General features: G+C 36.5%; 1 protein-coding gene across 1 annotated transcript in view; it reads right to left on the bottom strand.

Moving 5' to 3' along the window:
- Nucleotides 1–13,957, bottom strand: part of LRBA (LPS responsive beige-like anchor protein) — a 740,236-nt gene that overhangs the window by 589,613 nt on the left and 136,666 nt on the right. The window contains exons 15-16 of the mRNA XM_037024623.2: nt 10,864–10,943; nt 9,539–9,601 (exon numbers count right to left, since the gene is read on the bottom strand). Coding sequence (XP_036880518.2) covers nt 9,539–9,601; nt 10,864–10,943 — 143 coding nt within the window. The remainder of the gene's footprint in view (nt 1–9,538; nt 9,602–10,863; nt 10,944–13,957) is intronic.

Genomic DNA, 13,957 nt, shown 5'->3' with positions numbered 1-13,957 from the left:
CATTAGTGACACAGTAGATGTGACTCAACAAGTCTGTTTTTTTTTTTCCAAGGAAGTTTTATACATCAAGAAAGTAAAGAAAGGGAGACTAGGTTGTTCTTTTTGACTACAGCAAGACATATCAGAGTCTTTAATATGCTAATAGATGTTGTGAATCTGGTGGTAGTGTTGGGGCAATACACTATTATCATTTCCTAAATTTATTTCACTTAACCATTTTTTCACACTGAGCCTCTCAAGAAAATAGTTCCAAAAGAAGTCTTTTGGGAAAATAAAAACTGACGAGTTCTATATTATGCTGACAGTATTGTAGACATAGATGATCAATAAATGTTTATTGAGTTAACATACGATTGTGTGTGTATAACTTGATAGCACTCACGAAACAGCACAGTAGCACTTATGTGTTCTGCAATCTTTTTAAAAAAAGAATAGCCCAACATAGCCTTTGGTAAATACTAAAGTATATATGTGTCTGACTAGGACCAACTTGGGCAATACTGACAAAAAGAGGAAAAGGGAAGCAGCTATCAGGAGCTAGCTATCTTGGTTGCCCTAGCTCTAGGTTGTCATTCACTGCTTTTAAACTTTTGGTATGGGGGATACTTGAACAACTAATTCTCCATAATCTAAGTAGTTGTTCTAGAGTTAGGGCACTGAGCCTTCCAGAGAGTGTTGTATGAAGATCTGAAAGATCATTACTGAATGAATAGATTTAGAAAACACAGATCAGTGTGGCTTAATGTTTCTCTCTTATGAAGTACTCTAGTCCCTTAAGAGTTAAAAAAAAAAAATCACATATAACAACATATTATTAGGAAATTTAATTGAAAAAATATTGAACTATTACACTACATAAGGAAAATCTAAAAATGGAATGCCATAATCAAGAGGAAGAAGAAATTATAACTATTAATAGTTGAGACAAATATGATCCAGTTAAGAAACTTAATCTATTCTTTTCTTGCACAATTAATAGAGACATTTCCAAACAGTATCTCCCACTTATGAATGATTAAAGAAGGTATTATTTCATAATAATAAATATATTTATTAACTAACAACACATGACTATACCAAAAAATGTGAATTATTATTTAAAATGTGCTTCATTTGGATGGAGATGCGATAAGGCCAGGATGGCGGCGTGAGTAGAGCAGTGGAAATCTCCTCCCAAAAACACATAGAGCTTTGAAAATATAACAAAGAAAAATCTTCCTAAAATAGAGACCACAGGACACAGGACAACATCCAGACCACATGCACACCTCCAAGAACCCAGCGCCTTGCAAAGGGGGTAAGATAAAAGCCCTGGCCCGGCCAGACCCGAGCACCCCTGCCCCCAGCTCCCGGCGGGTGGAAAGAAACCGGAGCGGTTTTTTTTTTTTTTTTTAGCGAGTGCTTTTTGGAAGCCTTAAAGGGACAGGGCCCCCGTTGCTAGGGAGGCAGGGTGGCGAGACCGGTGAGCACGTGGCTGGGACCGGCACCCAAGGACAAAGAATATCGCGTGTTTTTCCCTACGGGACCGGTGGGCGGGTGCCTGAGACCGGCGCCTGAGGACGGAGGAAATCATGCGTTTTTCCCCTATTTTTTTTTCTCTTTTTGGCGAGTCCTTTTTGGAAGCCGTTAAGGGACAGGGACTCCGGTGCTAGGGAGGCAGAGCAGCAGGACGGGTGAGCAGGTGCCTGGGACCACTGCTTGAGGACAAAGAATATCGCGCGTTTTTCCCTGCGGGACCGGTGGGCCGGTGCCTGAGACCGGCACTTGAGGACGGAAGAAATTGCACGTTTTTCCCCCTTTTTTTTCTCTTTTTCGTGAGTGCTTTTTGGAAGCCTTAAAGGGACAGGGACCACGATGCTAGGGAGTTAGGGCGGCGGGACTGGTGACCGGGTGCCTGGGACTGGCGCCTGAGGAAAAAGAATATCCTGCGTTTTTCCCTGTGGGAACGGTGGACAGGTGCTTTTTGGAAGCCTTAAAGGGATAGTGACCCCGGTGCTAGGGAGGAAGGGCAGCAGGACCAGTGAGCAGGTGCCTGGGACCGGCGCCTGAGGACAAAAAAAAATTGTGTGTTTCTTACTTTTCTTTTTTTTTTTTCTGTTCCCTCTTTCATTGTTGCTGTTGTTGTTTTGGTTTGGAGAGTGCTTCTTGGAAGTCTTAAAGGGGAAGGACAGGTCACTTACACCAGAGGCAGGGAATCTGGGGATCTCTGGGCATTCTAACCCCCTGGGCAGCAGGGAGCACGGAGGCCCCTTACGGACATAAATAGCCTCCCGGCCGCTCCCCCTCCAATGGGGCTCCACCGTTTTGGAGGAACAGCCGCAGCCAGGCCACTGAACACAGCAACAGCAGAGATAAACCCCATAGCAACCGGGCAGGAAGCAGAAGCCTTGTCTGAGCACAGCTTCCCAGCACAAGCTACAAGAGGTCGCTATTCTCCCAGGAGAGGAAGGCCACAAACAAACAAGAAGGGAAGCTCTTCCAGTGGTCACTCGTACCAGCTATACAAACTCTCTCTATCACCATGAAAAGGCAAAACTACAGGCAGACAAAGATCACAGAGACAACACCTGAGAAGGAGACAGACCTAACCAGTCCTCCTGAAAAAGAATTCAAAATAAAAATCATGAACATGCTGACAGAGATGCAGAGACAAATGCAAGAGCAATGGGATGAGATACAGAGAAAAATGCAAGAGCAGTGGGATGAAATCCGGAAGGAGATCACAGAAGTGAAACAATCCCTGGAAGGGTTTATAAGCAGAATGGATAAGATGCAAGAGGCCATTGAAGAAACAGAAGCCAGAGAACAGGAACGTATAGAAGCTGACATAGAGAGAGACAAAAGGATTTCCAGGAATGAAACAACACTAAGAGAACTATGTGACCAAGCCAAAAGGAATAATATTCGTATTATAGGGATAACAGAAGAAGAAGAAAGAGGAAAAGGGATAGAAAGTCTCTTTGAAGAAATAATTGCTGAAAACTTCCCCAACCTGGGGGAGGAAATAATCGAACAGACCATGGAATTACACAGAACCCCCAACAGAAAGGATCCAAGGAGGACAAATCCAAGACACATAGTAATTAAAATGGCAAGGATCAAGGACAAGGAAAGAGTTATAAAGGCAGCTAGAGAGAAAAAGGTCACCTATAAAGGAAAACCCATCAGGCTAACATCAGACTTCTCAACAGAAACCCTACAGGCCAGAAGAGAATGGCATGATATACTTAATGCAATGAAACAGAAGGGCCTTGAACCAAGAATACTGTATCCAGCACGACTATCATTTAAATATGATGGCAGGATTAAACAATTCCCAGACAAGCAAAAGCTGAGGGAATTTGCTTCCCACAAACCACCTCTACAGGGCATCCTACAGGGACTGATATAGATGGGAGCAATCCTAAAAAGAGCACAGAACAAAACACACAACATATGAAGAATGGAGGAGGAGGAATAAAAAGGGAGAGAAGAAAAGAATCTCCACACAGTGTATATAACAGCTCAATAAGTGAGCTAAGTTAGGCAGTAAGATACTAAAGAGCTAACCTTGAACCTTTGGTAACCACGAATCTAAAGCCTCCAATGGCAATAAGTACATATCTCTCAATAGTCACCCTAAATGTAAATGGAATTAATGCACCAATCAAAAGACACAGAGTAATTGAATGGATGAAAAAGCAAGACCCATCTATATGCTGCTTACAAGAAACTCACCTTAAACCCAAAGACAAGCACAGACTAAAAGCCAAGGGATGGAAAAACATATTTCAGGCAAACAACAGTGAGAAGAAAGCAGGGGTTGCAGTACTAATAAGAGACAAAATAGACTTCAAAACAAAGAAAGTAACAAGAGATAAAGAAGGATACCACATAATGATAAAGGGCGCAGTCCTACAAGAGGATATAACCATTCTAAATATATATGCACCCAATATAGGAGCACCAGCATATGTGAAGCAAATACTAACAGAACTAAAGAGGGAAATAGACTGCAATGCATTCATTTTAGGAGACTTCAACACACCACTCACCCCAAAGGATAGATCCACCGGGCTGAAAATAAGTAAGGACACACAGGCACTGAACAACACACTAGAACAGATGGACCTAATAGACATCTATAGAACTCTACATCCAAAAGCAACAGGATATACATTCTTCTCAAGTGCACATGGAACATTCTCCAGAATAGACCACATACTAGCTCACAAAAAGAGCCTCAGTAAACTCCAAAATATTGAAATTCTACCAACCAATTTTTCAGACCACAAAGGAATAAAAGTAGAAATAAACTCTACAAAGAAAAAAAAAAGACTCACAAACACATGGAGGCTTAAGTACATGGTGCTAAATAATCAATGGATCAATGAACAAATCAAAATAGAGATCAAGGAATATATTAGCAAACAGAATTCAACAGTATATCAAAATGATTATACACCATGACCAAGTGGGATTCATCCCAGGGATGCAAGGATGGTACAACATTCAAAAATCCATCAACATCATCCACCACATCAACAAAAAGAAAGACAAAAACCACATGATCATCTCCATAGATGCTGAAAAAGCATTTGACAAAATTCAACATCCATTCATGATAAAAACTCTCAGCAAAATGGGAATACAGGGCAAGTACCTCAACATAATAAAGGCCATATATGATAAACCCACAGCCAGCATTATACTGAACAGCGAGAAGCTGAAAGCATTTCCTCTGAGATAGGGAACAAGACAGGGATGCCCACTCTCCCCACTGTTATTTAACATAGTACTGGAGGTCCTAGCCACGGCAATCAGACAAAACAAAGAAATACAAGGAATCCAGATTGGTAAAGAAGAAGTTAAACTGTCACTATTTGCAGATGATATGATACTGTACATAAAAACCCCTAAAGACTCCACTCTAAAACTACTAGAACTGATATCGGAATACAGCAAAGTTGCAGGATACAAAATTAACACACAGAAATCTGTAGCTTTCATATACAGTAACAATGAATCAATAGAAAGAGAAAAAAGGAAAACAATTCCATTCACCATTGCATCAAAAAGAATAAAATACCTAGGAATAAACCTAACCAAAGAAGTGAAAGACTTATACTCTGAAAACTACAAGTTACTCTTAAGAGAAATTAAAGGGGACACTAATAAATGGAAACTCATCCCATGCTCATGGCTAGGAAGAATTAATATCGTCAAAATGGCCATCCTGCCCAAAGCAATATACAGATTTGATGCAATCCCTCTCAAATTACCAGCAACATTCTTCAATGAATTGGAACAAATAATTCAAAAATTCATATGGAAACACCAAAGACCCCGAATAGCCAAAGCAATCTTGAGAAAGAAGAATAAAGTAGGGGGGATCTCACTCCCCAACTTCAAGCTCTACTACAAAGCCTTAGTAATCAAGACAGTTTGGTACTGGCACAAGAACAGAGCCACAGACCAGTGGAACAGATTAGAGACTCCAGAAATTAACCCAAACATATATGGTCAATTAATATTTGATAAAGGAGCCATGGACATACAATGGCAAAATGACAGTCTCTTCAACAGATGGTGCTGGCAAATCTGGACAGCTACATGTAGGAGAATGAAACTGGACCATTGTCTAACCCCATATACAAAGGTAAACTCAAAATGGATCAAAGACCTGAATGTAAGTCATGAAACCATTAAACTCTTGGAAAAAAACATAGGCAAAAACCTCTTGGACATAAACATGAGCGACCTCTTCCTGAACATATTTCCCTGGGCAAGGAAAACAACAGCAAAAATGAGCAAGTGGGACTACATTAAGCTGAAAACCTTCTGTACAGCGAAGGATACCATCAATAGAACAAAAAGGAACCCTACAGTATGGGAGAATACATTTGAAAATGACAGATCCGATAAAGGCTTGACGTCCAGAATATATAAAGAGCTCACATGCCTCAACAAACAAAAAACAAATAACCCAATAAAAAAATGGGCAGAGGAACTGAACAGACAGTTCTCTAAAAAAGAAATACAGATGGCCAAGAGACACATGAAAAGATGCTCCACATCGCTAATTATCAGAGAAATGCAAATTAAAACTACAATGAGGTATCACCTCACACCAGTAAAGGATAGTTGCCATCCAAAAGACAAACAACAACAAATGTTGGCGAGGCTGTGGAGAAAGGGGAACCCTCCTACACTGCTGGTGGGAATGTAAATTAGTTCAACCATTGTGGAAAGCAGTATGGAGGTTCATCAAAGTGCTCAAAACAGACCTACCAGTTGACCCAGGAATTCCACTCCTAGGAATTTACCCTAAGAATGCAGCAATAAAGTTGGAGAAAGACAGATGCACCCCTATGTTTATCGCAGCACTATTTACAATAGCCAAGAATTGGAAGCAACCTAAATGTCCATCGGTAGATGAATGGACAAAGAAGATGTGGTACATATACACAATGGAATACTACTCAGCCATAAGAAGTGGAAAAATCCAACCATTTGCAGCAACATGGACGGAGCTGGAGAGTATTATGCTCAGTGAAATAAGCCAAGCGGAGAAAGAGAAATACCAAATGATTTCACTCATCTGAGGAGTATAAGAACAAAGGAAAAAATGAAGGAACAAAACAGCAGCGGAATTACAGAACCCAAAAATGGACTAACAGGTACCAAAGGGAAAGGAACTGGGGAGGATGGGTGAGCAGGGAGGGATAAGGGGGGGAGAAGAAGAAGGGAGGTATTAAGATTAGCATGCATGGGGGGAGGGAAAAAGGGGATGGTGGGCTCCACAACACAGAGAGGACAAGTAGTGACTCTACAACATTTTGCTATGCTGATGGACAGTAATTGTAGTGTGGTTGTTAGGGGGGACCTGATATAGGGGAGAGCATAGTAAACATAGTATTCTTCATGTAAGTGTAGATTAAAAATTTTAAAAAAAGGGGGATTACTCCTTGATAGGATAAAACTATTGGTAAATCAAAGATCAACGCATGCTTTAAATATCCTTAATGTTGATCACTTAAAGGGTGTCAGATGATCAGCTATGGAGGTACTCTTTTCTGATAATATTCCTTTCTCTTAATTAAAAAAAAAAAAAAAAAAAGCAGTTACTGTGTGCTGACCTCCAATGAGTTCTGCACAGTGGTATAGAGGGCATGTCAAAGTGTGGGCAAAGGGTCTGTTTGTTTCTATGCACAAGATCAAGGCCTAGCTTGGATACCCAGAAAATGAACTAAGATACGATATGAGGAGGAGCTTCCGGCATCAGCACTCTCTGGAGGACTTGTGCCAGGGGGATGATCATCAAAAAGCCTCCACAGGGATCTAGGCAATGCTGCGGTTGTGGCTGCATCCACCCCACCGTCTCCTGGACTTGCCATAGGAATGAGGAGGGAGATGTCTAGGCTGGCATGTGCATACAGTGAGACAACGAATTTGACCGGATCTGTACTGTTGGAACTCAACCAGGAGTTGGGAGGGGTGCAAGTTGTAGCACTCCAAAATCTTATGACTATAGACTATCTACGGTTAAAAGAACACATGGGATGTGAACAGATCCCAGAAATGGGCTGCTTTAATTTGTCTGATTTCTCTCAGACTGTTCAAGTACAGTTGGACAATATCCATCATATCATAGACAAATTTTCAGAAATGCCTAGGGTGCCTAAATGGTTTTCTTGGCTTCACTGGAGATGGCTGGTAATTATAGATTTGCTTTGTTTATGTCACCGTATTCCTGTTATGTTAATATGTGTGTGCAAATTAGTTAGTAGTTTAAAACCTATACATACTTAAGGTACTATACAAGAAGATATGTCAAAGAAATAATCAATCCTCCCATGTTTTCTTCCATATGCTACCTCTATAGCTTTTCTTCTTCCTTCCTAATTACAACCCTTAAATAGAATTCGTGCCTCATATCGAATTTACCGAGTATCATAATTCCTCCAGGTGGTAAAGATACCTTGAGACAAGTGCTGGGCATAGAAGCCACAGGGCATAAATCTGCAAAGAAGTAAAAAGCTAACCTTTTCAAACAATATGGCTTCTCTCTAACTTACCAACTTTACATTTCCCTGTATGGCCCCAGAAAATGACTGGTTAGCCAGAGACGGGTAAGATTCCTCAAGGGAGGAACAACCTAAGACAGACACAGTCGCAGGGGGGCCATCAGGTGAGAATTTGGGGATCAATAGAGGTGAGGCTCAGAACCTCATCCTCCCTGTTTTGAGAGAAATCTTCTGCATCCGTGGATGTTTTGCTACCCTTGTCTAGCTTGGATTAATACTTAGTCCATGGGCACACACCTGATCATCTACATTTGCCCTCTTAAAACACTAAACTATGTTTTCTACCTTTATCTTGCATCTACCTACCACTTCAGCAGCTTATTAAAAATAAAAAAAATAATAATAATAAAGGTAGAAATGTGGGATCCACATATAAATCAAGTATAAAAATCAAACGAATATTCATATTTGACCTGATTGTTTATAGTTCATAATGCGTGATCAAAACCGAAAGTTTCTGTGATGAATGTCCTTGTACTGTTCACCATGTAAGAATTTATTCACTATGTAAGAATTCGTTCACCATGTAAGAACTTGTTCGTTATGCTTCAGAAGATTGGAGACTGACGAGAATTAGGCTTGAGATGGATTAATGATTGTACATTGAGCATTGACGCCCCTATACTGAATTTTATTGTTGTTAACAACCATTTTATCAATATTAGAGATGCCCTCTCAAAAAAAAAAAAAGCAAATTAATTAAAATATATAATTCAATATATTGAAGTATAATCAAGCATTAAAGTGTACTGTTCACCAGTAAAAAAAAAAACCAACTGTTAATATTAAAAGAACTAATATTTGCTAGTAGATAATTAAGTATTAAATTTCATAATAAACTGTGGTCCTATTTAGGCAAGTGCTTAAAAACTTTTTTTTCATAAATATATTTTTGACATACTTACCAAAAAAAAAAAAATGTGCTTCATTTGTATGAAATTCCATCAATTTCCCTATTTTACTTATCTAAAACATATTTATTCAGATTAGTTAAGATTATATCTGACATATTATATTTTCCCAGTGCTAAAAAAGGGAAAAAACAATTTCAACTTATTTTTCAACCTCCATTTCGAGGAAATCTAAATTCCATTATTAGTGAGCTGTTGAACTTAACAGTATTTGAGCATGCACAGTATGCTGAGAAGAATGTATGATGAATTCAGAAATCCAATCATATCATTTTCATATCAACTGGCTTCTGAAAATACAATGAAAGCATTCCTTTGTACACTCTACTATTAATTAAATGAGACCTAATTATTATACTTTTTAAAGACTTTGATGATTATTCTCAGAGTCATCATGTAATAAAGGATATTTAGAGTTGCTAAGATTTTCTCCCCAGATATATTTACTCCCCACCATAGTTATATCACTAGTGAAAGATTTCATCAATGTTTTTACTTTTAAAAAAGACCATAAGGCAGCTTCAAAAAATAAAATCCCAAAATATGAAATTTAACTCTTACCTCATGCATAGTGAGTAGGTAATTAAGAATCGCCTGTAGTTCATCTTCTTTCACTCCAGAATCCTTTAAAAACATAATACAAGTATCTTATACTTGCATATAAAAATTTTTTTAAAACAGGAAAACATATGCATAAGATTTGTCAACTTGGCAGTTACGATAAATATAAAAAGAAAACAATAGAGAAACTACATTTAAACTAAAAACTGAGGAAAACAGCAAAGATATTCATTATTAAAGACTATAAAAGTCAAGAGATAGACATCAGTATCCTGTTATCAGTACATTATATAATACAGTAGCCTTTCTTGCAAAGCTACAGTGTCCTGAAGCAAAATAATAATGATAAATAAGAGTATGATCTATACCTATCACTCCTCTAAATACAGAAGACAAATTTTATATTTATAGTTCCTGCTAAAAATGGAAAGCAAATGAACAGTTTCTAAACCTACCAAGTTAAAATATAAGGTACTAAAACTTGACACTGGGAAAAACACTGTGCTTTTAAATATGAATTCAGTATGAAAATTTTCAATCTATTCTATCAATGTATTAAACATAAAGCAAAAATGAAATCTCAAAAAAATCCATAAAAGAAAACAAAACATAGTAGGAAAAAATAGAAAACAGACATTTCAAAGGAAAATTTTCATTATAAATGGAAATAAGGTATCTGAGTCTGAGAAATATACTGAACGTTAGGACCACTTACCATATCATATGACAGCTAATAAAGCATTAAGTGCTCAAAAATAAAAAAATGATATAGAAAAATACTGGCAAAAAATACATTTATATATTGTCATAAAATCAAAAGACTGCCCATAAAAATAATAATTTTACTTACCTATAAAAGAGTGAAATGGAATAAAATGACATTATTTCTAAAGATTAAGACATTCATCTGGTATATTTATATAGGAACATTATTTCTCCAAATCTGAATTTAAGGTACAAGGAGCCCCCTAAAAAGGGTACCTCCTTGAAAAGCTTAGTTGACTACTATATCACCAGCGCCAAAACCAATACCTAGTACTTAACAGAAACTCAGTAAATATTTGAAGAATGAAATAATGAATACACTTGAACTCCTAGAGAAATTCATGTAACATATATTATAGCTATCAATCTTCAATTCTGAAATAATATATATCCATAAATGCTCAAGAACTAAAAAGCACATGGAAACAGATATCTTTCAAAGTATTTTCTAATATGTAACCAAGTAACAAAACAAAGAATAGGTAAACTAAGATTATATTTTATGTGAAATTATAAATCACAATATATAGCACATTATAGGAGAAGAAATATGAACTCACCTTCATCACCAATTGCTTAATGAACATCAACAATAATGCTCGTAGAGAAAGTATTTCTTTCTGATTAGGTCGTGGTCCATCTTTAAAAAAATGCATATACAAATACACATATATACATATATATATATATATATACACACACATACACACATACACACACACACTATTACTTTCAAAGATCTCAAGCTAAATATAAAATTCTTCTTCCCAATAGTTTTTCAACTTATTTATAAGAAACATAAAGACTGATCTCTTAGGTTTTATACCTCAAGGTAAGCATTCACGACTGAAGGGAAGATAAAGAGTTTCCCACACAAGCAAAAGCTAAACAAGTTCATCACCACCAACCCAGCTTTATAATAAATATTGAAGAGACTTCTTTTAGCAGATAAGAGAAGGCTGTAACTAGAAATAAGGAAATACGTAGAAGAAAAAAATCTCACTGGTAAAGTAAAATGTGTAAGAAAGGTAGTAGATCTTACAAAGCTAGCATGAAAGCTAAAAGACAAAAGTAGTAAAATCAACAATACCTACAATTAACTGAGGGATACACAAAACAAAAGCATGTAAAATATGACAACAAAAACAAAATGAGGAAGGAGTAAAAATCTAATGCTTTTAGAATGCATTTGAACTTAAGCATTCACCAACTTAAAATGGACCGCTAAATATGTAAGATGTCATATAAGAACCTCACAGTAATCACAAAAAATAATCTATAACAGAAAAACAAAAATAAAGAGAAAGAAATACAAATGGCTAAAGAAAGTCATCAAACCACAAGGGAAGAAAGCAGAGAAGAGGAAAGGAACAGAGAAGAGGTAGAAACAACAAGAAAATAATTAACAAATTGGCAATGTATACATACCTATTAATAAAAACAAGACATAGTGTAATTGAATAGATTTAGAAAAACAGGACCCATCTATACTCTGTGTAATACTCAGATCTAAAGACACATACAGACTGAAAGGGAAAGGATGGAAACATACTCCATTCAAATGAAAAACAAATCTGGGGTAGCAATACTTTGACAAATTAAACAAAGACTGTGTAATATGAAACAAAGAAGGGCATAACATACAAATAATGGGATCAATCCAACAAAAGGATATAACAAGTATAAATGTTTAAGTACCTAACAAAGGAGCACCTAAATATATATAACACAAATCTTAACAGACACAGGGAGAAATTGATAGTCATACAATAAAAGTAAGAGAATTTAACACCCTACTTACATCAATTGATTGGTCATCGAGACAGAAAATAAATAAGGAAGCCATCTTCTAACACATTAGACAGATGGACTTCAGAGATATACACAGAACACTAAATCCCAAACAGCAGAATATACATTCTTATCAAGCACAGATCTATTCTCCAGGATTGATCACCTTATGCCAAAAAACAAGTCTCAATAAATTTAAGGAGAATGGAATCATATCAAGCATCTTTTCCAACCACAACAGTATAAAGCTAGAAATCAATTATAAGAAATAAAAACAGAAAAGATACAAACACGGGGAAACTAAACAATAAGCTACTAAATGACCAATACAACAATGAAGAAATCAAGGAATAATCAAAAACTACATTGAAACAAATGAAAATGAAAACATAATATTCCAAAATCTTTGTGATACAGCAAAAGTAGCTCTAAAAAGGAAAACTATAGCAATACAGGTTTTACTCAAAAAAATCAAGAAAAATCTCAAATAAACAACAAATCTTACAAATAAAGTAACTATGAGAGCTACAGCTCAATCGCAAAGAAATAGGAAATCTGAACAAACCAATTAATAGTAATGAAATTGAATCAACAAAAAATGCCCAACAAACAAAACAGGATTAACCATGAATTCTAACATTTAAGATTATTTAATACCTATCCTTCTCATACAATTCCAAAAAATTGAAGAGGAATTCTTGCAAAGTCTTTCTATGAGGCCACCATTACCCTGATACCAAAACTATACAGATACTGGAAAAAAGAAAATTATAGGCTAATATTCATGATCAACACAGATGTGTAAGTCCTCAACAAAATATTAGCAAACCAAATTCAAAAATACATTAAAAGGATCACACACCTTGATCAAGTAGAATTTATTCCAGCATGCAAGCATAGTTCAACATCCACAAATGAATCAACATGATACATCACAATAACAAAACCAATGATGAAAGGCATACAATGACCTCAATAAATACAGAAAAAGCACTTGACAAAATTCAACTCTCAACAAAGTGGGTATAAATGGAATGTACCTGATAATTAAAAAACATTTTTGACAAAGTAATAGCTGACATCATACTCAATGGTGAGAAGCTGAAAGCTTTTCCTCTAAGATCAGCAATAATGCAGTATGCCCACTCTCACCACTGTTATTCAACAGAGTACTGTAAGTCCTTGCCACAGCAATTAGGCAAGAAAACGAAATAAAAGGCATCCAAATTGGTAAAGAGAAGTAAAACCGTCACTATCACTATTTACAGATGACATAGTATTATATATAGAAAACCCAAACGACTCCACCAAAAAACTATTAGAACTAATAAATGAATTCAGTAAAGTTGCAGCATGCAAAAGCAATACACCATTATTTGTTGCATTTCTACATATTAATAACAAACAATCAGAAAGAGAAATTAAGAAAATAATCTCATGTACAATTGCATCATAAAGAGTAAAAGACCTGGAATAAACCTAACTAAGGAGATAAAAGGACTATACTATGAAAATTAAAAAACACTGATGAAGGAAATCAAAGACGACAGAAACAAATGCAAAGATACACTGTGCTCCTGGATTGGAAAAATTAATCTTGTCAAAATGTTCATACTATCCAAAGCAATCTATAAATTTAATGCAATACCTATCAAAATAGCAATGCCATTTTTCACATAACTAGAATAAACAATCCTAAAATTTGGGTGGAACCACAAGAGACCCCCAAATAGCCAAAGCAATCTTGAGAAAGAAGAACAAAGCTGGAGATACCATAACCCTGGATTTCTAACTACTACAACACAGCAATTAACACAGAAGGTACTGGCACAAAGCAGACACCCAGTTCAAATGAAGCAAACA

The sequence above is a fragment of the Manis javanica genome, chromosome 3 (genome assembly GCF_040802235.1).
Source record: "Manis javanica isolate MJ-LG chromosome 3, MJ_LKY, whole genome shotgun sequence".
Lineage (NCBI taxonomy): Eukaryota > Metazoa > Chordata > Mammalia > Pholidota > Manidae > Manis > Manis javanica.
The sequence above is the reverse complement of the archived record's forward strand: the minus strand, read 5'-3'. Positions and strand labels throughout refer to the sequence as shown.